Consider the following 27876-nt stretch of genomic DNA (forward strand, 5'->3'; position numbering starts at 1 on the left):
CATGCAGTAGGCCTGCTCTACTGCTAGGACTAGGCCCTGGAGCAGTTTTGAGGGTCCCGAAATCCAGACATCCAAATCTGCTGAAACTGATTATAAACTATTACCTTCTTCAAGAAATGGGAAAATATGTATTGCCACAATCGTGTTTAATGCTAGTGTTTGCTTTTTCTTTCTGTCATTGTCACACATGTTTGTCTTCTAATTTGGCCTCCACTTTCTCAGATCTTCAGCAGACATTTCAAGTAATCACATCACAAAAACACCAACAGCAGTAACTGTTTGAGTTTAGAATTTGATTAACTATAAGTGAGGACAGTGTTATCATGGCAAATGTGCTCTAAGTTAGCTAGACTAAGAGAATTACTCCGTATTTTTATTTATTTACCTTTGGCATCTATTAGAGATTTTACCAGCTTTTTTCTGGTCATGCAACTGTTAGAAATATGACTTAATATATTTTTTTAGGTCAGGTAGAATCTATCTTCGTTGATCCTGTTTGTTTGTTTGCTGCTTTCATGGCTGAACTAACATTACAGCTGTAGCGCGCTGGGTTTGCGTGTTTACAGGTATATCTGGCATCCCGGCATGGCTGACAAATTGGGAAGTTGATGACAACACACAGGTCAAAACACAAACAGAAAATCCGTCACGAAACGGAAAATTCAAAAGGAGAAACGTACATTAGCATTGTTGTCAGAAAAGATAGAATTTCAACTTAGCATGTTTCCTTAATATCTGATGAAGCATTGGGGTCATTTAGGGATTTATTACAGTACATATTGGACCTTTAATATTGGTTTATGATTATTGATGCATGCATACATAATCATCATCATCATCATCATCATCATCATCATCATCATCATCATCATGTATTTAATTGATGATTGTTGACTGTATTTTGTATTATTTATCTGATCTGAACCTGCAAAGTAACTCAAGTTATCAAACAAATGTAGACTAGTAAAGTAAAAAGTGAAATATTTGCCTCTAAAATCTAGTGGAGTACATGTTAAAGTTGCAGAAAATGGAAATACGCAAGTAAAGTACAAGTACCTCAAAATTGTACTTATGTAGTACTTTCCAACACTGGTAGCCTATGTTTATTGGAATATTACAGTAATCTAATTAAAACTACAATTTAGTTGAAATAAAGTTGCAGTACACTTAACATAAAACATGATCATTACATAAATTCTGCGGGGATTGATTTAATTATATGTTTTAACTGTTTTGTCAGTTTGTTTACTTTCTCATGAGGCTTATGAAACCAGCCTGATATGGATTACCCATGATGCCTTGCTCTAGCTATAAATTCCCCCTTCATGCGCTGTGGCCCGCAGTCGTGTGCTGCTGCAGAGCAATACGTAGGAGTAACTGCGATCTCTCCCACAAACAATTACACTAGATACACCTACCGCAACAAGGCTTTACCTTAATTTACGGATGGTGAAATTTTCTATCGAGTTTTTATCGAATAGTAATTGTTTTAGTTGCCAGAAAGGACCTAAAGACCCGTGTTTCCTCGAAGCTATCATGCTGAACACAGAGGAAAGGTAGGAGGATGCTAATATTGTTTGTTCGGTTGTTAAACCTGTATAGAGTTGTGCTTGTTAAAATAGTTTGAATTTACTTTAGTTTTAGCTAACGTTAGCTCGCAAAATAGCAAGAAAAAAGGACAGGACGCTCTGACCGGACGCTTTAAACAGACATGACATAAACATGCGCTGCTCGTTTTATGTTTGCAGACTGACCTCAAGATGAACAACTGTTTTTATACAATGTTTTTTTCTAACTCTCTGCGGATGATTTTTAGTAATATCCAGAGAGATGCACTAAATATTATTTGGTAATATTTCTCTCCCGAGTGTACACAACAGCAAAAAAGCATCCATGAACATGACTGTGCATAGTTAAAGGGACATTAATTATTACTTGTTTTAGTGGTGGATGCGGAGGCCCTGGAGGGCTGCGAGGCCATGAAAGGTCTCCAGACCTCACTTGTACCCCAGCCAGGATACGTTTTTTTTTTTCTTTTTTTTTTTAAATCCCCATTACAACGCATTTTTGTAAATCTCAAGTCTGAGACTTTTATTATCTTCTAAAGTGAAACTGAAAGTCGTTTCACTGTTCAAATACTGTAAGTCATGGGGCTGCAACCAAAAATTAGTTTCACTATTGATTTAATCTGTTGATTATTTTAATCGAATACTTGATTAATCGTTTTATCCGTACAATGGCCCAAATATATTACATTTTATTATTTACAAATCTATCAAACAGAGAAAAGTTGCAGGTACTTGCATACAAGTAACTAGAAAAGGCAAATGTTACACAGCTTTGCTTAATAAATAACGTAAATGATGAATTGGTTACTCTTACTTCAACACTAAAGAGACTGCTAAGCCTACAGGAGAAATTACATTCCCACTAACGATAGTGCGGAAATGATTAGTTGATCAATGGATTGGTTGATAGTCAAAAAATCAATTGACAACAAAGTCATTGATCAATCAAAAATGTCATTGGAAATGAAATATCTTGAGTTCTGGACTGTAAGTTGAAGTGAAGAAAAGCTTTTTCAGGCTAATAACACTGTCACTATTTAAAAAAGTAAAGTTTCCTGATATTTCATAAAGACATACCTTATATTTATGATAAGGATCCCTGGTTATCAAATAATTTCAACCAAGATGCGTACTAAGCGGGACATTTTTACAGTTGTAAAATGGGATAGGCTTTTCTACCACTGTACATAGTATACTGAAGGTAGTGGCATACCTTCACTAAAAAAACATAACAAAAAATGATGCTGTTGTACTGGTGTCACCATAGTAGTCATATAGGGATCTGGTGTCGTGGTAGTAATATGTCTTACTAATGCAGTCCTGGTTTATGTGATAATAAGGTAGACCTAAGATTCATAATTTGATGTGCAATTGCATGGATAAATTGTGGTGTATTGTGTTTTCTCTTTACAAAAACAAAGTTATAATGTTTTTGTCCTCCTGTGGGTTTTATCATCTGACACAGAGAGGAAGAAGTTAATTGATGCTGTGAGCAGTGACTCTATTAGCTCTGTTACTGCCATGTCAGCTGAAGGCATCAACTGGCCTACATCAGCCTGGTTGTATAACCCCCTCCCCTTTACTGGTTCATCAAGCATCAATGGATTCTGTTTTTGTGTGTGAGAGTGCGAGGCGTACAGGGGTGCGTTCGGTCAAAAACAGCTGGATTATCAGACCTGACCTACCTGAGTGTAACTAAGTGCCCCTTTAAGTGACTGGCAGACTGATCTTGTTAGTGGTTGCTGTGGTTTCTGGAAGATTCTGGATCAGAGTGCTGTTGAATTTTCTGTAACAAAACCTAAACATTCATTATGCCAACCGGTTTTAATCAAATGTATCTGAAATACAGAATGGCAGACAAGACGTAACACAGATAGTTTTGTGCTGGACACACCCAACCAATTGTTCCTCTGCTTGACACCGTCTTTGTTGTTTGATGAATAGATTGTTTTGTTTCCTGTCAAAGCTAATGTTTTCACAGCAGGCGAGGTGATAGGCATGCAGGCTCAAATGCTGCGTCAATAAGATGGTCAATTATGGCGCTGCTTTGCTCAGTCGTCATTTGGTGTCATACGGTTATTTATTGTTGCCACAGGTTTACCAAACTGTGCCTCTAGTGACAGCCTGTGCTGTATTACACCGATGCAGGTTTTGGATATAATAAACTACATTCAGCCTGACATTTTGGGTGGGGCAAATGTTTGTGTAAAGGATGGTTTTTAAAGGTCCCATGACATGGTGCTCTTTGGATGCTTTTATATAGACCTTAGTGGTCCCCTAATACTGTATCTGAAGACTCTTTCCTGAAATTCAGCCTTGGTGCAGAATTACAGCCACTAGAGCCAGTCCCACAATGAGCTTTCCTTAGGATGTGCCATTTCTGTCTCTGTAGCTATTGAGGAGGAGAGGGGGGGGGCACACAAGGTGGAGGGTGGGGGTGTGGCCTTGACCAACTGCCACTTTGCTCGTTTGAAAGCCATGATGTCTTTCTCATCGGTGGGCCAAATTCTCTGGGCGGGCAAAGCAGAGAAAGGGGAGGTAACCTTTCTCCTTATGACCTCATAAGGAGAAGATTCCAGATCGGCCCATCTGAGCTTTAATTTTCTCAAAGGCAGAGCAGGATACCCAGGGCTCGGTTTACACCTATCGCCATTTCTAGCCACTGGGGGACCATAGGCAGGAACGCATAATGTTAAAAAACCTCCATAAAATGAAATTTTCATGCTATGGGACCTTTTTAAAATTGCTGTGTACTACATATTAATGCTGCCTTTAGTTGCATTCTTAATTGATGGGGCTTTTATTTATTTAGTTTAATTATAATATGAAGGTATAACTATTCTAGTCTCCCAAAGTGGCAGTCCTTCCTTTTTTTTATTTAAACGTTTACTTACGTTTTACAGTCAGACATGCTCACTTTTGTTATTTGCTTTAAGACTTTGCTTATTTGAATAGCCTGCTTTTTTTTTTTTTTTTTTTTTTTTTTTTAGGCAAGTTTGGTTGTGTTTGTTGCCTTCTGTGTGTCTGACCGTGCACAGCCAAAGTTTGGGTCCAGGGGTCAGTGCAATGTGTTTTGACAGGGATACATCCATCCACACTCCGAGCATGTGTGCCTTTCCTGTTTCTGTCTCGACATCTTTTCCGACACGCTGCTCTGTCAAACGTCCAGGGGTCGGAAGAGGTCTGAGGACTCTCCTGTTTACTTTCCTGCATTGTGTTGTTTATGTCTCCGACCTAAACCATTTTTGGGCCTGACAAGCTTGTTTATGTTTAAAATCTGCGTCTTTTTTTTTTTTTTTTTTTTTTTTTTCCATTACGAAGCTGGTAATTATAGTGTTAGAAGTTGGGTTTGTGTGTTTCAGCGTTCTTGGAGGACCTGCCAGAGCACTTCCTGTTTTGGTTGAGTTGTGTTTCTTGGCTGTCGGTTAAAACTCTGCCTCAGCAGCCAGCCAGCCAACTCGGGCTGTTCACCCCCTCAAACAATTCACCTGAATCAGTTCTCAAAACAACTCCGCGCTCAGGAAGAGCACACTGGCAGTGAAAGCATTCATCCTTAAAAAATAAAATGTTCCTCTTGCATACACACGCATGCCTCCACCACTCCTAGCCAAATCGGACGATGACGCACTTGGCATCTTTGAGTCTCCCTGCAACACATAGGTGATTAAATCCTCACCAGCATATTAATACACTCCAGAGTTGTGAGTGGTGCACATTCAAGTCCAGTCCATTTCAAGTCGACCTTCTATAAAAGCGTAACCTATATTCTGTTTTTAGGGTGACCTATTGGGGACTTAAGGCTGCAGCTCTACAGCTGGAGAGGCATCATGGGACGTGGGGGGCGGGGGGGGGGAGGGCTAGTGTGGCTGAAATGTCAGAAGACGAAAGTGTTGCCTTTCAAAACAAGGTGGCATTTCCACCAAGGACAGGCTCTCCTGTCTGTTTCTGGGAAGGGATGATGAAAAAAGAGAAGCAGGTCTTGACATCTTGGCAAGAGGGCTAATCTCTTCCTCCATCTGTGCCCTACCTGTCGTCCCTGATGCAGTCTGTATCACTTTCCTTTCTAAGGAGTAAATGAGGAGCATCTCTTGGCCGTCTAAACTGTTTTTAGAGGAGATTCGTATAGATTTTTCTATAATTTAAAATTTTTTATTTAAACAACACACACACAACCTACAATTTATGACATGAACATCCCCCGTCATTACTACCCACCCAGACAAAATACAAGAAAAGATGACACAGTAACCACAATATTCAAAAAAATAAAAATAGATTCCACTAATTTAACTTACTGTAAAAACACAAGGGAAAAACTAAAAGAGATGCATGAAAGGTTGCAGTTACAACACACAGAAAGCAGCAGTTCCCAGCAGGTATAACCTAAACATCTAGCTGAATCGTTACACATGTTGATTTGCTTTATAGTTTGTCATTTTGTTACTCGAGTACTACACTTACGTACAATTTTTAAGGTATTTGTGCTACATCTAATCTACTACATTTCAGAGGGAAATATTTGCTTCATGTGCTTTTTACTCCAACAATAATGTAGTTACTGGTTACTTTGCAGTTTAAAATTTTACACACATTTTTTTTATCTCAAATCTGATGCTTTGTTCTAGATTAAACCAGTGGTTTCCATCATTTTCACATCTTAACCTTGCAAAGTTAAGAACCAAGAAGTGCAGTTTCTGCTGCAAAACAAACAGGCCAGGCATAATGAGCTTTGTTTTCCGTTGCTCTCTCTCTTGGGTTGTAGCTATGCAGATCAAGCTGTCCGGGTTACCAGTCTAGTGTTCAGGGAACAAACCGAGATGCATGTATCTGATATTTTACTGAGGCACATAACTCTGATGTCAATATTCACTCAGAAACATGTCGGTGTAGCTGATGCAGTTTCAGACAAAAGATTGTCTATAATTTCAGGTTTCATTAAAGGTGCTAGAATCCCTCGGGGCAAAACTGAGGGAAGCTGGGGAAGGTAAATTTGACAACATGAGAATCTTCAGCCTTCATGTCCAGGCCTATCTGGCAGTGTTGTCCGGCTGCCATTATGTCTGGTTTGAGATGCATGACTGTAACTCAAAACGCCAGAGATGTGTGTTCCCAAAAGCCTCACAAGCTATTTGCAGAGGTGTTTACAGATCACGTGTTTGTTCATGGTGCATGCCTTCTTCCACACGCACAACCCGTCAGGAACTCTTCAAATCCAGTTCTAAATCGTAGGCTTTCATGTTAAACTATGTGTCAGTAAACTAAAACTTGCTGGAGATGGATGGATGGATGTATGTATGTCCAACTTTTTTATATTATATATATATATATATATATATATATATATATATATATATATATATATATATATATATATATATATATATATATATATATATATAAATAAATAAATAAATAAATAAATGGAAAAAAAACAAAACACCAACAGGACCTGACTAACTAGTCCACGGAAGTCTCATGTTAAATGACACCAAGTTCCAGTCAGTGTGATACTACTAAACTTGTCTGGCAGAGCTTCTGTCTGAGGCAAACATTACAATATTTCTCAGCAGAATAAAGTCAAACAAGTTATCATAGACTGTAAAATGAGTGGACGTCACCCATTGGTTTATGGACTGCCGTTTTGGAAGCCTTGAGTTTGGCGATACGGGCGTCACCATCTTGGTATTTTGCAACCGGATGCAACAGTTTTTGACGAGAAGGTGGAGCTGGGGAGAATTGATGCGGCCGTGCCAGTGATTTATGAGGTTTATGGTTTCAGTGGCTTATCGTTAAAGGCAGAAAAGTTACCGATTCACCAGCTGGTAAACACGGAACACTGGGTACTGGTGCTGTTCATCTGCGTAGGGCAGTTCAGAAAAACTTTTTTTTCTTAAGTTAACAGCTAACGCTAGCAGTAGCTAGCTAGCTAGCTAGGTTGGCAGACGCTGAACAAGACATGTTTAGGCGATCAAGTGTTCAATTAACTTTGAAGTGAAAACACAGTTATAGGGTCAACGTTTAAGATTAAAATATGGACAACACCCAAAAACAAGTTCACAGCTATTTTAATGTACACAGTGCCATGGATACGCATTGCTAAACCTCTGTCGTGATTGACATGTTGGTGTTTAGCCACGCCCGTAAAGCGTCCCCTGCTTTATCGGTTATTTTAAAAATAAATGGGATCATAATTTACAAAACCGTATTGAAGAACACCTGAAAGTAGCAATTGAGGCCATGAACTGGTTATGAAAATGTTTTATTGAGGTAATAAATCAGTGAGAAGTAGGGTTATTTAGACTTCTATAGAAATGGCTTGAAACTGATTTTCTTTTTGCAACCATTGGAGTTGCCTCCTGCCAGAAATTGGATAAAGTGCAGGTTTAAGGCACTACCGCATTGGCTTCACTTTTCAGGCCCGGAAGCTTCATCCATTATTTTACAGTCTTTGGTTAGAATAGATGTTTGAACCAACACTTGAAAACCTGCAAACAGCATTCTGGTAAATCCCTCTGGCTATCCTATATGTGGCATGTTGCCGCAGGTGCTTTTCTATTTACTTATTACAGGGACATGCTTAATGAAGTTTAAATGGGGTTGTGTGAGTGAGGTAACAAGCTGAGAGGTTTACATCAGTAATAGAGCAGGATTAGTCATGCTGCTAACACTAAGGATTAGAGATGCCCTCTGGACTTTTCTTGTAAATGTACGAAAGAGGTCTAACAAACGGACGCAGTGTCGAATGCGTTTTCTTCCTTATTACACATTTTGCAAAAAATACTTTTTCAAACTTTTCATTGTGTTGTGCAGGGTTTACATTCAGGTTACTTCCCTTGTCTTCTTTGTTCCCTTCTTTGTTGGTGCTCTGTTTGTTGGTGTGTTAAACTGCCAACTCCTTTTTTATTTTACTTTTAAGAAAACTATTGAATAGCAGTTAAGTGGCCTACATTTGCGTGTGTGTGTGTGTGTGTGTGGTTTTTGTTTAATGGAACAGTTTGTCTTGCCAGTGATGTCACTACTGTCATCATTGCAAACAGCAATACTAAGAAGTGCAGAGTTTGATTATTGGAAGAGACAGGGGTGTCGCACAAAATTGTGGGCCCTGTAGAAAGCCATTCTCTATGGGCCCCTCCCCACCGCCACAGCTATTCATTCTAGCATTTTGACCCTTCTCATAAGTGACTGGACAAGGATTTTTATTTTTTTATTTTTTAAAAGAGGAGGTACAGGACAAAAGCTGAAATTCTAACCGTTTTTTAATCTTTCTCCTTTCAGTTCCTGGTTATCGGGGTCTCGGGTGCCCTGCTCCATCCCTCAGTCTCCGGGGCCTCTGTGGTGCTCCTGATGCCCCTCACCCACAACTGAAGATCCCGGGTGGGCGAGGGACTGTCAGGGATCACTCTCTCGGCGTGCTACTACACAAGGTGACCGTCCTAGACTTCACACACCTACACAGAGAGCTGTAAAGCTTCCTGCTGACATCTGCATGTGGGACAGAAACCTATAACCACGCAACATCTGGACCCATAATACAAAGTGCTGCTTACAGAACAGTGGGAAAGTGCAGGGTTCAGAAATTAGCACCAGCCAAATGCCGGTAAAATATGCAATTGGCTGGTAGATTTGCTTTACTCACCAGCCAAAAAACAATGGTCATGTAACATTCACTAGCCATTTTGCTAGTGGACAAAAAAGTTAATTTTGAACCCTGTGCATGCTTCTGACTGAAGCAATCTTTTTTTTATTTTTTTTAAGCTTAAAAATTCTTCTCTCCTGCTCATCTGCACCTGTAGTGGATTTAATGCATGAGTTTTCTTGTTGGGCTCAAAGTATATAGTAATGAGTTTATTCACAAAGAGATAACATCAGAGGGTAGAATAATACAGATTTTTAACAGAACAATTTATTGCGTACACACACACACACACACACACACACACACACACACACACACACACACACACACACACACACACACACACACACACACAGTCCCTGGGGATTAGAGATTTAGGATCAGACAGATCAGTCACAAATGTAATAACGTCCTCATCTGTCCTCAGCGAGCAAAAAAAAAAAACTTTCAAATTTGCTCACAAACGACTCTTGGATACATTCATAGTTTTTTTTTTTTTTTTTTTTTTTTTTTGACTTGCGCATGGAAGTTATATAATGCATTATAACTTGTTTTCTTCAGTATTTACAAACATTTGCATGACCGTTGGATCTATGATACTTCCAGAGTGACTAAGACAACGTCAATTATTTGCAGTATATCAGCAAACCATCTAGTGCAAGAGCTGCTGCAGGGCTAAATAATGGACCAAACCAACGGGGTAGACATTCATTTTCTGCTTTTGACCTAGAACTTATGCTAACCTGTCATTACAAAATCATGTCTGACAAATGATCTGAAGACTGGTATAGCTCATATATGAGTTAATAAAGACAGAAGCGTTGTTGACCAAAGACGAGTTACAAGACTCGTCTAATGCAGACACGGTTCAGTGCTTCTTCTTTAAGATACCGACCACAAACACTTCCTCTTTGACTCCTTTCACTTCAGAGCTGCTCTCAGAAGCAGAAAGGCCATCTTCACACAACCTTTCATTTTTTTTTTTTTTTTTTTTCTCTGATTTTTAAAGTTTAAAGAGCCCAGTGGTGTAGTGGGTAACAATGGGGTACTATCGCTGGTTAAGATGTAAACTCTCAACAGTTCTTCACCTGCTATCACTGCCAATTGAGACAATATTAACTACATTATGTTTTCTGATGTTCTAGAAGGGTAAAACATGTCTGTATTTTAAGTTGTGATCAAGTATGTATGTGACTATATGTCTACTATAGATTGGGTCTTTAAAGGTCCTATGTTTGTAGATTATTCAGCCAAACTCTTCTCCAGTTTGAAAAAGAATATTCTCATGAATGCTGAAAAATAAATAAATAAAATTGAATTGGTAAACTAAATGTTTTTTTTTTTTCTGTCCTCCGTGTCATAATCCAGGATGAGAAGTTAACGGTGACACAGGCAACTCCAGCGAGTGGAAACCCCTCTTTTCTCCGCTTCCACTACCAGCTGAATGAGCGGCGCTCTGCCTTCTGGGATACGGTTCTATCAGGAGACAGCCTCTTCCTGGAGATCCCTGCTGGGCAGCTAGTGGAGGGAAGCAAAGAGGGGTAAGGATGTATTAAGACCCCCCTTTGGGCACTATTCCTTAATGATCTTGTTGAGTGCAAGATGCGTTTTTACAGAAATCAACCAATCGACTTTTGTTAAAATCAGTTGTTTCACTCCAGTATCAGAAATGAATGGTTGAACTAAAAATAACCGTGTCAAGTCTTAGTGGAAGTATGCACACCATGTGGGTCTAAACTGTACAGGAGAGGCTGTAGTTGTGTTTGTAAGGCTATCAATGGGTCTCAAATTAAAATGGAGGCTAATACATTTCTGTTTACATTGCCTGACTTTGTGTTTGGCTTTAATCAATGCCAGAGCAGAGTAACCTTGCCTGCAGCGGCCGGCTTTGCAGTCGCAGTCTCTGCAATGTTATGTAAAGTTGCAGCACTTATATAAAGAGGAATAAAAATAAAAACCTTTTGTGTGCGGCATTGCCACTCCCCTTGTTCACTGACTCTCTCTCTGTCTCTCTCTCTGTCTCTCTCTGTCTCTCTCTCTCTCTCTCTCTCTCTCTCTCTCTCTCTCTCTCTCTCTCTCTCTCTCTCTCTCTCTCTCTCTCTCTCTCTCTCTCTCTCTCTCTCTCTCTCTCTCTCTCTCTCTCTCTCTCTCTCTCTCTCTCTCTGTGTGTGTGTGTTGTCCTCAGGCTAACTGCTCTGCTGGAGTTTGCAGAAGAGAAGCTCAAAGTTAACTACGTGTTCCTGTGGTTCCATAAAAACAGAGAGGATCGATGTAAGAGCTCTTATTATTTTCTAATGGGGTTTTGTTACAAATTTACAGTGACAAGAAGCTGCTCCCAGCTGTTGTTAGCTAAAGAAATAGTTCCAGAAAGGTATTCCTCCCAAAACCACAAAGCATCAGATTCAACTTTAACTGTAACTTAAAGGTCCCATGGCATGACAATTTCACTTTGAGCTTTTTTTTAACATTAATATGTGTTCCCCCAGCCTGCCTATGGTCCCCCAGTGGCTAGAAATTAGAAATGTGAGAAAGTAACTACACTTTTTTTTTTTTTTTTTTCTTCTTTTGTTTTTCCAATGAAAGATCATTTATTAATCTATATCTATTCCCTGAGGTTTATCATTCAGGTGACTCCAGTTGAACACTCTTCTTGTTTCCTCACCAGTGTCCATCATCAAGACGTTCCACTACATGGGCTTTGAGATTGTGAAGCCAGGCCACCCCATGGTACCGGCCCGGCCTGATCTGGCCTTTATGGTTTACTCTTTGGACAACAGCAGCTCAGACGAGGAGTGACTGCCACACCGTCTCCTGACACCTCCCCCCCACGTGGTAGGATGTCCATGTGAGGCAGACACCCCCACCTTCCCCCTTTCCCTGAGGATATTTGCAGATTGGATAAACGGGGAGTGGCATACTTTGAACTAAGCCATCACATGCATCTTGGGATTTGGGCTTTTTTCTTTTTTTTCTGCTTAGTTGTTTCTCTCTTGGCCACATAATTTTTTTTTTTTTTGCTGCCAACAAGACAAACAACAGTTTGACATTCAGGGGAAGGTGGTGTTTTACATTAAAATTCAGCAAATCTCTCCTCTGACAGAATCGACCTTTTTATAAAAAAAAAAAAGAGACTTTGGATTGTCTTTGTGTGCTTTATATCATGTAAGATGTGTTTGGTTGAGAAAAGAGGAAATTATGGGTTTGGTATGGTCAATAAAATGTATTTTTGCATTATAATATGGGTGGGTGAAAGCCTGATCTGTTACATTTAACATTAAAGCACATGTAAGCATTTTTTTACACTTCTTCCTGATATAAGGCATCATTCCAGCACGTCAATCACTCTGGGGTTGTTGGCTCTAGAGAGTGTTTTGTTTTTATTTTTTTTTGGCTTTATTTAGCCTAAAAATCACTCTAGCCACAGATGTGGAAATACCCTGTTTGACCCTTTGACACGGTCTCTCCCGACGTGTCAAAGCTAAGAAGCAGCCTGTATGTTGAATGTCACAAAAGGGTAGCTGCCAGCTGGCTGAGAAAAACGCCTTCTCTCCTACTCCTCTGCGCTGACTCTGAGTTATTGACGAGCTATAGAGGGGGACGGCCTCACTGTTGATTCTCTTTGCTCCTTACAAAGAAACAAACGGGTAAGAGTTTGTTTTTGTTTTCAAAGATCATAAGCTGAATAATTGTTAGTGTGAGATGGTCAGACTTCAAAAGAAGCGCCACTTACTGTTACATTGCATTAAAATGTATACATAATGTATGAATCTAGAAGCTTTAGCCCCAGTTTGTGCCCCATGTATTCTCATTACAATTTAAATTTTTATATATATATATTTATATATATATATATATATATATATATATATATATATATATATATATATATATATATATATATATATATATATATATATATATATATATATATATATATTTCTCCAACCCTGTGACCACAATTCAAACCAATGACGTGGGCCAACTCCAGCAGAGGGTTAACACTAATTGTGTTATCTGAATGTGTTTCCAGGATCTTCAAATGCTCTTAGAACAATTTGGATTAATAAGTTTCCTATTCAGGTAGCTGGAAATGACATTAGGTCCTTGCTTGTTCTGTACAAGAAACACGTTATATATGAAAATACAAAACGATGCAATTTAAGATAAATGTAGGCACAAACTGGGGCTAGTGAAGCTTCATTCAGTCCTGTAGAGTCCTCAGCAGTACTGCCCCGCACCAGTTGAAAGCTCGATTGAAACCAGGCTTTTTGTGCCTAAAGAGGAGAGTGCAATGTTAATATTTTTTACTCTAGTCTTACTGAGATGTGTCCATTTTTTCCATATTTCATCCCATGCAGATTCAAACCTGTGTGAGGAAGAGTTTATTGTAGATGTACAACAGGAGCACTTGTGATTACCATATATGCAATTAGTTAAAAAAAAAACAGAGGAATGTTGTTGCAGTTTTTTTTTTTTTTTTTTTTGGTTTGAAGTAATCTTAATAAAAAAAAAAAAAAAAACCCGCCAAAGAATCCATTCTGTCTGTAACATGCTGTAGATTGAAATCCTCTTGCTTTCAATATTCAGCTGATTTTAAACCTAGTATGGTATGTATGTAATGCAATATTAACCTACATTCCCCATGGCAGCCATACGACCTGTAACACCTAAAAGAAACATGATCGTAGTCTGTTCCATATTGGTGATGGGATGCAGTGGGGGCCTTCTTCTTCTGCATATGTTCAGATCATATGAGTCTTCATTGCATCTGACCGAGCCCTGGCAATGAGCGGTTAGGAAATGTCAATATATGGATTTTCTCAGAGGTATATTTTTATGTATGTATATTTCTCAAATGTTTACTGTGATAGTTTAGGGATTTATTTTTTTGTTCTCAGTGACATAGTTAGAAACCATTCAATGACTATCCACACTTGTATACTTTGGAATTTTATGTCTTGGGTGGGGTGGGGGGGGCAAAAACAATAAAGGTTATCTAAATGGGTGTTTTCTGTTGTGTACAGTTGTCACATGTTTTCTTGCTGTGGGGCTTTGTTTGAATAGTTCTGTGTTTCTAGTGTTGAATGATAGCAAACCTGCAGAGGGAACAACCGAGGAAGCAATCCAAGGTTTTAAAACTGAGAAGCCACACTAGAGGCCTTAAAATAACTGCAATTACACAGGCACAACACCATGGCAGCCACATTAAGATATGATATGAGATAAAACATTGAAGTAGAGCAGCAACGATGAGGCCAATTTGAGGAAGTGAAAGTATATATATTTTTTCTTCTTCATGAACAGTTGCTATGGCAAGCTCTGTTTTAGCTGATCGCTGACTCAGGCGCTAATCTCCAACCAGCTCAGCTCACTGCATATTACAGCTCCCTGTTGGTTTCTCGCCAATGACTGCAACAACCTCCCAAGTCAGTTGATCTAGAGATCTATTTTCAGTGTCCGGGCCAGGATGGGCTCAGCTGTGCTATATCGGTGTCTCTAATACAGCAGCAACCTGCTTTTAAACCTTTTGTTTTCCCCTCCTGAAGGAGAAAATACATCCAGTCTGTGTTAAGGGCTTTAAACTGCAGGCGCAAAACACAAGAGTATTGGACAAAACACATTAAAAGAATTAAAAAACGTATCACGAAGCACAACATTACAGAAAAAACTAACAAAAAAAAACAAGCACATGCACAACATTATATAAACCACATTTGAATGTGCTCTGTTGAGTTTTCTTGTAAACAGACATGTATGTTTACATTTACTGTTTCTGACCAAAGAGCAACTTGTGTAACAAACATGTTGAACGCATTTATTCTCAAATAAAACATTTGCTAAGTAGATTGTCAACAATATTTTAAAACCTACATTGTTTACATCAATATTTGCTTGCTGGCAGCCTTTTTCGCTGCTTTTGCTGGCAGAATCCAAACAAAACAGGGCCCCGCTCATAAAAACAGTGCTCCATAGCTACTAGTAGTCAGAAACGTTTTTTTTTGTTTTGTTGTCTTTTCAGTTTCATTGTGTTTTTCTAAAATATTGTCGTTCTTTCTAAATTGATAGTGGCAGTTATCAATTTGGGACCGTGTCATTACCAACAAAAGAAGACAAAACCTCAAAAGTCACAACTTAACCTCGACATTTCAAGACCATCTAGGACAGGGGTGTCAAACTCAATTTCACTAAGCACATCAAGGGCCAGACGTATAGTTTATTGACATATCAAATATCTTTGACTCAATTATTGCATGTCTCATATAGTCTTCTCACTTACAGTTTGGTCCACATAAAGCCCTGAAAAAGTGAGTGAAAAAGTTCCAAAGCCATCCTAGAATTTACCAAATCAAGCAAAAACAATGATTACATTTTCGAAGTAGGCTACCACACAGCTGACTCACAACAAGCTCTTTCACAGCCAGAATATGCAAACTCTCTGTTTCTGTAGGAATTTCTGATTCTCAAAGTCGGAAAATTCTGCTTTGAGTGTCACGTAATTGCAAGTTGAAAAACAGTTTCCCATGTTTTTGGTTTTGGCGCACAACTAGGTGGGCCAAAATATATTGTGAACCTAGATTGATATGCAGGCTGGATCAGAATGTGCGAGGGGCCGGATTTGGCCCTCGGGCCTTGAGTTTGACACGTGATCTAGGACATTCCCTTCAGTTATTGTTGATTTTTGATCACTAGGGACGCTACAAACTGTTCTCACCTATAAAATGTGTGTCCGCGCCCCTCTGTAAGATGAATTCATCTTTCTGTCAGAAGGACCCCCTGCTGTTTGGGGCTTTCCCCCACTGCCACAACAGCGCATTGAAAATCTGAAGTCAGGCAATCAAGCTTTGTCACTCATCCCCCGAAGAGGTTAGATAGTCCCCTGCTGGCCTTAATCTTATGTTGATTTTATATAAACTCACCTCAGATTGAGGCTGATAAGCGGTTACCACATCAGCTCCACTCTCACAGCATGGCAGTTCTCAGAAACTGCCTATGTATGTCCTCACATCTCAGTTTTCAGCATCGGGTTAGCAGAGTTAAAAGCAGCCAGTCGATAGCTAATCCGCTCTAAAGATACTCCCTCTGCTGCAGACTTCACTGAAGATCAAATCAAATGTAACATGCTTTAATGAAAACCTACTTTTCTGTGATTATTATCCAATAGTGTCCAGATGTAACCACTGCTGACAAAATAATCTCCCCACGTCTATTTAGTGGCTATTTGTTCTGGTGGTTTGGATTGTATCACAAGATCTTTTCACAAGAGATGTTCCATTTTTTTTTAACTGGTATTCTTGAACTCAGAAACAGCAGATAACTAAATTATCTCACCATATAGAGGCATTCATAGTCAGTTTGGGACAACATTTCCCACTGTTCCAAGAACCCAAATCATCAGCAGATCCACTTCAACATATGCCATAAGACATATTGGACTCCTCAAAAGAGATACGTCTGTAAAGTCATTCCTACTCCCTATGGCACGTTCTGTCAACCTGAACAAACTGGAACTTTCCCGCACATGGTCTGGGAGTGTGAACAGGTGCATGCGTTTTGGAATAAAACAACATCAATAATATCTGATGTGATAGGATGTTGAATTCCTACTGACCCGATTGTTTTGTTACTTAATGACGACTCTAAATTTCGTCTGCTTGGGAGACAGAAGAAAGTTTGGTTAGCCGGCTCAACCTTTGAGACGTTTCTACACGTTGATCAGAGTCCACCTGTGGTACATTTAATTGATTGGACATGATTTGGAAAAGGCACACACCTGTACAAGGTCTCACGGCTGATAATTCACATCAGAGCAAAACGTACCTGCCTGCCCACATGCAGAGATCAGAGACAGGATTGTGTCAAGGCACAGATCTGGGGAAGGCTACAAAACAAATTCTGCTGCATTTTAGGTTCCCAGGAGCACAGTGGCCTCCATACATCTTAAATGGAATACATTTGGAACAACCAGGACTCTTCCTAGAGCTGGCAACCTGACCAAACTGAGCAATCGGGGCAGAAGGGCTTTAAGAGAGGCGACCAAGAACTCGATTTTCACTCTGGCTGAGCTCCGGAGAACTGGTGTGGAGATGGAAGAAACTTACAAACCAATACTCCGCTGATCATAACTTTATGGAAAAATGGCTAGATGGAAGCCTCTCCTCAGTGAAAGACACTAAAGGAATCTTTGTGGTCTGATTAAACCAAGATTGAAGGGCCTAAACATGTCATGTCTGGAGGAAACCCCTTGAGCAATACCATCCCAACAGTGAAGCATGGTGGTGTAAAGGTACTTTATTGTCACATACACATAGCAAAATTCATTCTCTGCATTTAACCCATACCTCAAGGGAGCAGTGGGCAGCCATTTACAGCACCTCCCCAACTCCAGATCTGAGCCAGAGCCTTGATCAAGCACTGACTGGAAAACCTAGTACTTGTTTTTTTGATGGTGGAGGAAACCGGAGCACACCCACTCACACACGGGGAGAACATATAAACACCAGACAGAACGGGCCCGAATGACCTGGATTCGAACCCAGAACCTTCTTGCTGTGCTAACCATTGGGCCACCATGCTGCCAGCGGGGGTGTCTTTCAGCATCTGGCACTGGTCAGGGTTGAGCGGAAAGTTGAACGGAGCAAATTTCCAAAGACATTGTCAACGAAAACCTAGCCCAGAGTGCATGGTGTAGACACATATAGCCGACCGTTGACAGAAAACCCCGTTGATATGATCAGTCGCGTCCCCGAGGTCCAAAAAACTGCCACAGAATAGACCAAAAAGACGAGACGTAATACATCTCTTCATTTCAGCTCAACAAAGGTCAGTTTAAAAGATTTTCATCAGATTTTGAGAGACTCTAGTCACCTCATTCCGCTCGTCATTTCCGGGTGAGTCCCGACGGCCCTGCCGCCGACCAAACATGTCAGGTCGGCCAAAATGAACGCCGACAGCCCCCCAGGACAGTCCCCATCCTCCCCGACCGACTAAGCTCGAGAAGATCCGCATAGAATAACGCCAGAAATTTTCCAAATCCATCTTGTTAAGTCAAGAAGAGCCGAGGCAGTTGTCGCTGCCAAAGGTGCTTCAACTAAATAAGCTTCGGAGTCAAAGGTCTGAATACTTAGGTCAATGTGATATTTCAGTTTTTTTTTTTTCCCTTTTTAATAAGTTTGCAAAAAATTCTAAAATCCTGTTTTAACAACATGTAAAGTTACGGGGTCTGAATACTTCCTGAATGCACTGTTTCAGCACCTTAAGTTGATATTCACTTTGTGAACAGCTGCTTATTTACACATTCAGCAGTTGTCCACATCCCAGAGGCGCGGGGAGATATTTTCGGCAGGGGGTGCCAAAACTCACTCCCGTCCATGAAGTACAGCTGAGCCGATGGTGTGTACAAACTATATCCCAACACAGGGCCAGCACCTGCAGCACCCCCACTTACCGCGCCTATGCCACATCCCCTTTAAACTAAACTAATGATGTTGCTGTATAATCTAAATGTGCACTGACATTGACACCACTCATTACCCACACCCAGCACCCAGGAAGTTAAAAGAAACTTCCTGTTTTTACAACAAGGCTAGAAAACATCCAGCACACCCACTGAAACATATGAACATATTTATTATTGTGTAATCGTGGGCTCCTATTTCATAACAGTTTAAGTATGCATTACACAATTCATGCAGAATACATTAGGACCATCTGCTCAGCCCTAGAACAGAAACACATTTAGCTCTAATTCCATGTTGATCTCAACTGTAAATCCATATAAATCATGGAAGGGATAAGACACTTTTACATTTTTTTGAAGTGGGTTGACACGTTTTTTTTCTTGCCCAGTTGTAGTTCGATCACTTCCCATTTGAAAAGTAATAATACTAGTTTTGACCATAAATAAAGTAGAGCACGTTTCAGCCACAATGCTACAAATTGAGCACGTACAAGAGTTCATTTGAAAACGGATTAAGACAATAACAAAAAAACAAGTTAATATTTCACCATCTGGATTTATTTTAAGAAACACAAATGCAAACATACCTGAAAACTCCCATTCATTCTCACACACAAAACTCAACAAAGTGTAGGGCAGAGAGATTACTTGTCCTTCTCTTTCTGCTCCTTCTCTTTCTTGTCTTTCTCAGCTTTGGCCTCCTCTGCTTCGTGCTTCTTGATCAGCTCGTCCACTTCCTTCACCTTCAGCACTTTGATGCAGGTCTTGCCGTTCTCGCGGGTCAGAGTGGCGATCTCAACTGAAACAATAAAAAAAGAGACACAGACGGTAAGGAACCAGCTGCTGGAAAAACTTGAGCTTTTATTAGCTGCATCTCATGTCACTTATTTGATAGCTCCTCGACTCCTTCGGTCCTCGGCTGAAGCGGAAGTTGTTCTGTCCCTCCTCGGTGAAGGTCCGTCTCAAAGCTCTTATTTCAGGAGCGAGCATTGAGGAGGGATCATCGAGGAGCTTTAGGCGAGGATACATGAAAGCAGCCTTCCCTGGAAGCCGCGCAGCGGAAGGAGTTGCTAACTCCGCCCAAACAGGGGACGTATTCATGGGACGCTTCAGAGGAAAGGACGTCTCATCCCTCTAAAACACATTTACTCGTTTCCTCTCTCTTTCGATAATTCGCTTGCGAGGAAGGGCGGCAAGTGGAGGAGTCGAGGAGGCAATTTAAGCGACTTGAGAAGCACCTAAAGTATGGTTAGAGGAAGATAATGTATTATGTACACCTGTGGTTTACATCTAAATTTCTACACTGAAAATACCTGAATGACAAAATTAAAGAAGAAATTGAAAACCAATAACCGGCAGCTTAGATAAAATCAGGATATGCTTTCCGATTAGACCTGCCACAAAACAGGTTGACCAGATAGTCAGCTGTCTCTCGGTCACATGTAGACCTGCCCATTGTTATGTATAGTCAAGGTAAACAAATAAAACCACATGGAAAACCCCTTTATTTTCAGGTCCTGCCGTTATTTGATGACTGCACCCGTGTCTCAAACTTTGTCCCTTAAGAACACACTTTTTGTAGAGCGATACAGATAATGTCTAAAAGCCTCCACTATTGGCCCTTATTTGTTTACAGTAGTCACATTAATGTCTTGCAGCTGATTGGTTATCTTTTATTAATAAAAGACCAAGAAAGTGGATCACATCACTCCAGTTCTGAAGTCTTTACACTGGGTTTATAAATCATTAAAACGGTTTAGGGCCAAAATACATTTCTGATCTGCTGCTGCTACACTATGACCCACCCAGGCCTCTCAGGTGGTCTGGGACAGGTCTACTTGTTGTCCCCAGAGTCCAAACTAAACAGGGGGAAGCAGCGTTCAGTTTTTATGCTCCACATATCTGGAATAAACTCCCAGAAACCTGCAGGTCTGCCGCAACTCAGTTCTTTCAAATCAAGGCTGAAGACCTTTTTTGATGTTGCCTTTCTTTAAATAATTGTTCATTTCTTATATTGAACTGTGAATATTATTCTCGTATTTCATCCGTTATTAGTTTTTAAATCGTTTTCAACTGCTCTTTAATGTTTTATGTGAAGCACTTTGAATTGCCCTGTTGCTGAAATGTGCTATACAAATAAAGCTGCCTTGCCTAATACTGAAACAGGACATAAGCATCGTTTTTGTTTTTCAGCGTCTCATATTAACGGCGCACAGGTTTAATTGACCGACACACAAACTTCCATGATGAAGATCTGCATTCACTTATAACCTGGCAATGCAGTACTTTCCTGCAGTGGTTTTTTGGGGTTTATTTGTGCTTTAGAACATAACCGCTGTGAATATAGCTCTTATATCCTCCGATTCACTGCTTTATTCAGCTCCCTCTCTTCATTTATTCCCTAGCTTGCTCGACCACTGCTGTGCTCTCTCTCTCTCTCTCTCTCTCTGGCCGCTGAGCTGGAGAGGAGGGGCCAACTTTGAACTCTGTGTTTACAGTTAGGGATGCTCAATACATATTATGCCTTTTAATAGTCAACACATGTACATCTAACTACTCAAATGCGCACCTTTCTCTGCAGACAGCTTGCTGACGTCCATGGTTTTATTGAGAACTTTAACGGCGAGAGCCAGGGCTGCGGAGAGGGTCATCTCTCCCTCTTTGAAGTCCTGCTTCAGCATGGAGACGGCCGCCTGGGAGCAGAAAAACAAGAGAGACAAAAGTAAAAATCACTCACACACACACACACGCTTCTCGTTAGTCCTGCAGAATTTACGTAGGAGGGCTGCAAAATTGTCGTCTTTTGGTCAATTGTGAAGATTGCATTTAAACCTCAGTTCATTCTCTTCTCTCAGACGAATACCGGCAGCCAAATCTCGTATCTGCTCCTGAACGGCTCGCTGTGTGGAGCACAACGCTAACGCTGTCAGGAACAGGTGTTGCGTTTCCTCACTGGAGACATCCAAACTAAACTCTCAGGGTACCGAAAGGTCTCTTGGACAGAAGTGTTCACACAATGCTCTGAGGAGGCTCGGTTACCCACAATGCTTTAGGTGCAGCCCTGTGGAGAGCCACCATGAATCAGGACTTACACAATTACAGTAGCTGCCCCCCCCAAGAGTCATCATTAAGTAGGCCACAGCATGTCTGTTTATTTTGAGGGTCCAGCCCTTTTCATGGCCAAAACCTTGTGCAGCTGCGCCCTCCAGAGTCACTGTGTGGAACAGCAGTTCAATTCATCTCAATTTTGTGTGAACACATCTGCACGGTAGGGCAAGGTGTATCGGTATACCGGTACCGACACCAATGCCAATACCGTTACTTCGATACCGATTCCTGAACGATACATTTTTCAATACCAATTTTATAAAATCCATTTTAACAAAAAAAGAAATGACAACATTACGGCATAAATCATTTTATTTATTTTTCAGCTCCTACTACGTGACCCCGTCTTTGTGCGTAACGTAGTTTTTCCTGCATGCCTTAATGACGTGTTATAGACAGCCAATCAGCAGCATTATTGGATCTTGGTCGAAGCATGCTGCATGCTTACTGGCTCACTGACACTGACGAGATTTATTCCTTAGGTATTGAAATTTGGTTTTGAATGACAAATGCATTTTTGGATACTCTGTACTATAGAAGCAATTTGGTCGGTGCCTAAAAAGTATTGAATTGGGTACCCAGCCCTACTGCACAGTGTTCAAATCCAAATATTCAGATTCCACACATATTGGTGTGCTTTATAATTCCACCCGTTTTAAATGATGTAATGCGTAATAATGAGACTTACAGCACTGTTGTTCCCGATGCAGGTGGCCTTCCAGCCTCCGTAGTTCCCACTGGGGTCACTCTGGTAGAGCTGGAAGCCGTAGTGTTTGTCCCAGCCCATGTAGAGCAGCGAGACTCCAAAGGGACGCTTTCCTGTGCGAACACACACACATACAGTGGCTCCATAACACTCAGAACGTTTACATTCACACCAATATTCCACTATTATTACGAATATGACAATATTCCAAATTTGGTACAGGTCATGCAAACAGCATATTCCGGTTGGATCTTCTGAATAAGGCCTTTTTCCGAATATAGCATTTTCCGATTAAGACATGTGGGATATTCCAGAATTATTCAGGTTTTAGAGGCATTCTTTGGACACGTAGACAGCACATTTGGAATATGCGTCTCAATCTGGGTTTTTAAACCGCAGTTTACGGCCTCTTGCCTGTTTGCGGCTTAGGGTCAGCTCTGTGTGTTGCTATGGTTGCTGTAAACAAACCAACCAGCCAACAGTTTGCAAGGCTGCGGACCCGATAAGAAGGAGAAACACAGCTACTTTTAAACATTATCAAAGACTTGGATATCATCAGGTTTTTGGATATGCGCACACATCGCTACGCCGACCTTTTCAAGAAGCTGCTTGAAGGAATGAAAAATGGACGCTGTGTTCACACTGTAAACAGGAAGATTAGTGGAATACTTAATACTTTCATTAGCCATGTAAACAGCTTAATCGGAATATCATCTTTTTCGGAATAAGGGCAAAAACTGGAATATTATGTGCAAGTAAACGTAGTAACTGATTCAGGTGAAGTGTCTGTGGTGTTCCAAACTTAGATTTTTAGAAACTAAATACTTTTGAACCGTAGTTAAATTTATTTTAGTAGTTATTTTAATATGACAATACTTAAATTACATTAGTCCGAGTCCCAGTGGTTTATTTCAGACGTAGCGAAGAGTACAAAGAATACCGGTACTCCACAATTATTTATGTACAATCAAATTGATTTTAATTATTTAGTTTTAAGTATCCCATATTACAGCACTAACATGTCTGTTAATTCAGAACTCTTATTTGAGTAAAGGTTGTTGATAAGATGCAAAAGAGAAAAGTAGAGAAGAACAATCTTCTCAAATCAAACTAACGATTTATAATCTGAATCAAAACTGTTTATCACGGCCAGCAGCTCAGGACTCTCACAGTTCTCCAAATAAACGTTCATTTTACATTAATCATTTCAAATGCTTGCTCTGAGTCGACCATAAAGTACAGAAATTAGCATCCAGGATAAGTTAATGTAGCTAACTGGATAGGGTTCTACTTCCGGGGCAAGCTAAGCGTATTTATGTGCACACACCTGTTTGTTTACATGTGTGAGGCTGTGGGTTGCTGATGGTCTGATAGTTTACGAGTTGAAGACCAACGGGGAAAAATAAAAGTTGGCCAAATACTCAAACTGAAAAAATTCTAAAGGCATAATTTGGCCTAGATCTTTCAAATTATATTTTAAGCTCTAATCAGGATGTAGACTCTGCATGTGGAGGAAACAACCGTCTCCTGCTATGACAGAACTGTGTGGTGCCGTGTTGTACCTCCAAACTGCGTGTAGGCCTGTTTGATGTCACACAAAGCTGTGACCAGCTGCTCGCAGGGGATTGGCTCCTGGTACTGCAGCAGGTACCTGCAACAACAGATTAGCACATCGTTTTCGTATTTTGTCCCGCGAGAGGCATTTGGCTGCAGCAGAAATTAGGACGATCAAATTCCCGACTGCCGAGCCTCAGTGTCGGAGCTTACCTCTGGGCTATAAGCCTCAGCTCATTGGTCAGTACGTTGGCATCTGATGTGATTCCTGCAACGCTGCACGCCATGTCTCTGCAAGGAAATGGGAAGATGTAGGATCACTGCAAAAATAGTGATTTAGTCCCTGGGTAAATTTGATAATCTAATCTATGTTTATGCCAATCACTGACTAATGCAAGCGGTTAAGAAATAGGCCCCTGCCTAAAATGTAGGTTGATGAAAGTCAGTGTTGCGGATGTAAGCAGTCCAACAAAGTGCTGCTGCGAGGGACTAAACACTGAGAGATGCATAAACACATTGTGACACGCTTGAGATTGTATTGCAATGATTTCTTCCTCCACACGTAAAAATACAATTAGCACTGCAGTTACCAAATGTAAAGTTATTTGCGTTAGTGCGGGGGTCAACAGAAAGTGTTCGCTCCCAGGCTCACCCTCCTCTCTGTCAAAGCCCAAAAAACCCAGGTGAAGCAAACAAATATGTTATCACTTCCGCGATGAAAACACCCACCACCTACAATATAAGTGCACAATATAATAATCAATAAATAATATAAATGAGACCATAAACAACATACAATATGTGGTTCATACAGTCAGGAATGACTTTATACCCTTTAAAGTTGTAGATCTGTAAACTAACTAAACATTTGCACACTGCCAACCAATACCATTAAAAATGACAATAAGGCTGAAGCAGAAGTAACTCACTCGTTCAGCTTGTAGATTTTCTCTGAGAAAAACACTTCATCCAGCAGCTTGTGAATGTTCCTCCTCTCAGCAGCCAGCAGCACTCCGTCATTGGCTAAAATTCCCAGACAGGTGCCGGCGTGGCCGATGGCTTCCATGGCATACTCGACCTGATACAGACGCCCTGCAAATGACACACAGCGCTGTCAGGATGAGGACGCATGCACAGAGCACTAAAAAGGCAAGGCATTACAAACGAAGAAGCATGCTCCTGGTTGTTACAAGAGTTACAAAAGTTATGTTATATGGTTGAAAAAAATCTCAAAAATGAGGTTGAAGTAAAATAAAAAAATAAAAAGAATTAAATTTTGCAGCCTCATCAGTTACATTATTTAAGAGCTCTTACCCTCCGGTGAGAAGATAGTAGTTCTTGAATCATATCGACGGGACTAAAAGGAAATAAAACACATGAAAGCTAATTGGAACTTACTTCAAACTTACAGTTTACAGACCACAGAGCTACAAGTAATTAAGACAATTTCGTTGGAGCTACTCCAAAAGACAATAAGTAAGATTTCTCTTATAAATATCTTACACCTTAGACTAAAAAGGTAAATGTGTACTTAAGGCATAGAGTTCTGTTTCGGCTTATTCTTGTGGCTGTAAATGAAGCAACTCCATGCTGACCCAGAATATTATTAACTCTGCTTGTTGATGAAATGGCTCCTTGGAAACAGAAGTGTTTCAGTAGCTGGTAGACTGGTAGATCAGAATTGGTATCTGAAAAGTGGCTTGTAGGATAGATGACCCTGCAATCTGCAGCCAAAACATACCATAATATTTCATTTCAGGGTACAATTAAAATCCTCAATGAACTGTAGAGACGAGTAACAAATGACGTAGAGATATACAATGAATGAACGCAAATCTTTCTGTAAAGGCTTCCTCCAATAAAGTTACTGTGGTTCTTAAAGTGGGGTCCGGGGACCCCCAGGGGTCCTTGAGGGGGTTCCAAGGGGTCCCCAGCACAAAGGGGAATCTCCATAAGTAACACAATGACAGAACGTACAACTATTTTGGTCATGGGTATCATACACTTATAGGATTTTTGCTTTTAACATTAGATTCTAACGTTAAAAGCAAAACTCCTATAAGATGGGGGCCCATGGGACAACATCTTAACAAATGTGGGGTCTATGGTCTTATTTGTGTCAGTTTAGGGGTCCTTGACATGAACAAGTTTGGAAACTACTGGCCTAACACCTTACTGAGACACTGTTAGTGTTTCCTTAAGTCTGTGTGTCAAGGTCTTTCAAGGAACTACACATTTTCTGTTTTATCAATGTGTACAATCCCCGGCTACCTAATGGACAAATAATAACTGAAATGTTTTTGTTTTTTTATCCTTCATTCACAAAGCCCAGACCCCATCAGCAGACCACGTGGAGCTTCTGAAGGCAGACCACTGAGAACATCAGCAGTTATTAAACTACACCTCTCGTCAAGGAGAGGACTGTCTGCGGACATGCTTTGTTTTGATTTCACCAACGAAGTAGCTAGAGAAAAAGAATCTAAGCAACACATCATTTAATACAAATCAGCATAAAACACGAGAGTTAACTCACCATTTTTGCAGACTGCAGGTAAACTCTTCCACTGTGGGGAAAACAAATGCAAAGTTCATCGGACTGTCCTAACGAAGACGTTAACGTTGACACATTGAGAAGATATTTTGCTTGGTCATCTGTGGCTGGTTGTGAAAGTGAAAGGGATAAAACTAAGAATCGCTGACGTCTATCGTGTCCAACAGCTAGCTAGCTAGCTAGCTAACTAGTACTGATCGCAGACTGAGGTTGGTGTTTAATTCTTCTATTATCTCAGCTTGATCAGGTTTACGAGGTTAGCTCAGCGTTTAAGTAAAAGCCTCATCTTTGGCTGTCGTTAACCGTTGACATGAACGGAGATGAATCAACAGCATTTGATCCACCGCTGATTGATGCTTTGACAATGAGCACGCGACTCAGTCTTTTTGTAAACCTTACACACACGGAGCAAGAATAAACACGTTACCTTTAAACATTACAGCACTATGCTCTGTATTCATAAGAAATAAACATGCTTACCTACCGCTTAAAGAAGAGCTTTCTGTAGGGCGCGTTTTGATGACATCACAGAATGCCAAGGCGCTGTGTCGACGGCGCGCCTGTTTTTGCTGCACGGCAGATAAATGAAAGAGGTGCTACATTTTAAGAAGTGAAACAGTTATGCTAGCTACAGTTTTCTATTATCTTCCCTCCATCCAAACTACTTTTGAAACTTTCTACATATCACCAGCCACTAATGGTGACATTGAAACTATGTTTTGTACACAACCTAAGCCCTCATATACGGAGCAATTCATTATTTTGTCCAAAAGATTTGGAATAAAACCTGGTAATTACCACATAAAGTCTGCATCCCCAATACGGCTGGATACATGTTAACTAAAATTATTGATATTTACATTTATAACCTGTGACTAAAGTTTTAGTTTTGATTGGTATCTACTTTCCTATTTAGGTTAAGCAAAACCTATTAGAGAGCAGGCTGTGTATTTGTGTAACTTATCGTTTTCACCACCAGGGGGCCCCCCCTCCATTTACTTTCACTTTGAACCGGGATTTACTGCACTCTGTCTGGAAATGACTTTGTAAAACTGACCAGTCAGTCATCTTCAGTGTAAAAGTTCTTAAAATTGCTGAGCAAAGTTGATTGTATGTCTAAGCAGTGAATCAGCTCTTTGGAGTTTCTCTGTAACTGACCTCTGACCTCTCTGGCTTGGCTGTGATGGTGCTTGTGTGGTCACTTTTCAACTGGACAGTGTGCAGCTCAATGCTTGGATTTTCTCCTGCTGGATCTTCAGTCATTCCTCTTATTTATTCCAATCAAAATGTTTTCAC

General features: G+C 40.4%; 2 protein-coding genes across 3 annotated transcripts; one reads left to right on the top strand and one right to left on the bottom strand.

The window, feature by feature from the left end:
* The first annotated feature begins 1333 nt into the window (after positions 1-1333).
* oaz2a (ornithine decarboxylase antizyme 2a) lies at positions 1334-12443 on the top strand. Its single transcript, XM_028586212.1, is given in 6 exon segments — positions 1334-1556; positions 8844-8910; positions 8912-8992; positions 10573-10745; positions 11390-11475; positions 11870-12443. Coding segments are annotated over 6 exon segments (648 nt in total). The 5' UTR covers positions 1334-1446; the 3' UTR covers positions 12001-12443.
* A 6754-nt stretch (positions 12444-19197) lies between these two features.
* psma4 (proteasome 20S subunit alpha 4) lies at positions 19198-27410 on the bottom strand. 2 transcript variants are annotated; one of them, XM_028586184.1, is made up of 10 exons: positions 27379-27410; positions 27061-27149; positions 26563-26593; positions 25344-25386; positions 24959-25121; positions 24243-24320; positions 24038-24126; positions 22458-22588; positions 21231-21354; positions 19198-19460 (listed from the first exon to the last, which is right to left on the bottom strand). In XM_028586184.1, the coding sequence occupies exons 3-10, from the start codon at positions 26563-26565 to the stop codon at positions 19306-19308; spliced, it is 786 nt and encodes a 261-aa protein (XP_028441985.1). In that variant the 5' UTR covers positions 26566-26593; positions 27061-27149; positions 27379-27410; the 3' UTR covers positions 19198-19305. The 2 variants fall into 2 exon arrangements, with proteins under 2 accessions (XP_028441985.1, XP_028441984.1); XM_028586183.1 differs by lacking the exon at positions 27379-27410 and having other exon boundaries at positions 27065-27149.
* Between the last annotated feature and the right edge of the window lie 466 nt (positions 27411-27876).

This window comes from Perca flavescens, chromosome 8 (assembly GCF_004354835.1).
Source record: "Perca flavescens isolate YP-PL-M2 chromosome 8, PFLA_1.0, whole genome shotgun sequence".
Classification (NCBI taxonomy): Eukaryota; Metazoa; Chordata; class Actinopteri; order Perciformes; family Percidae; genus Perca; species Perca flavescens.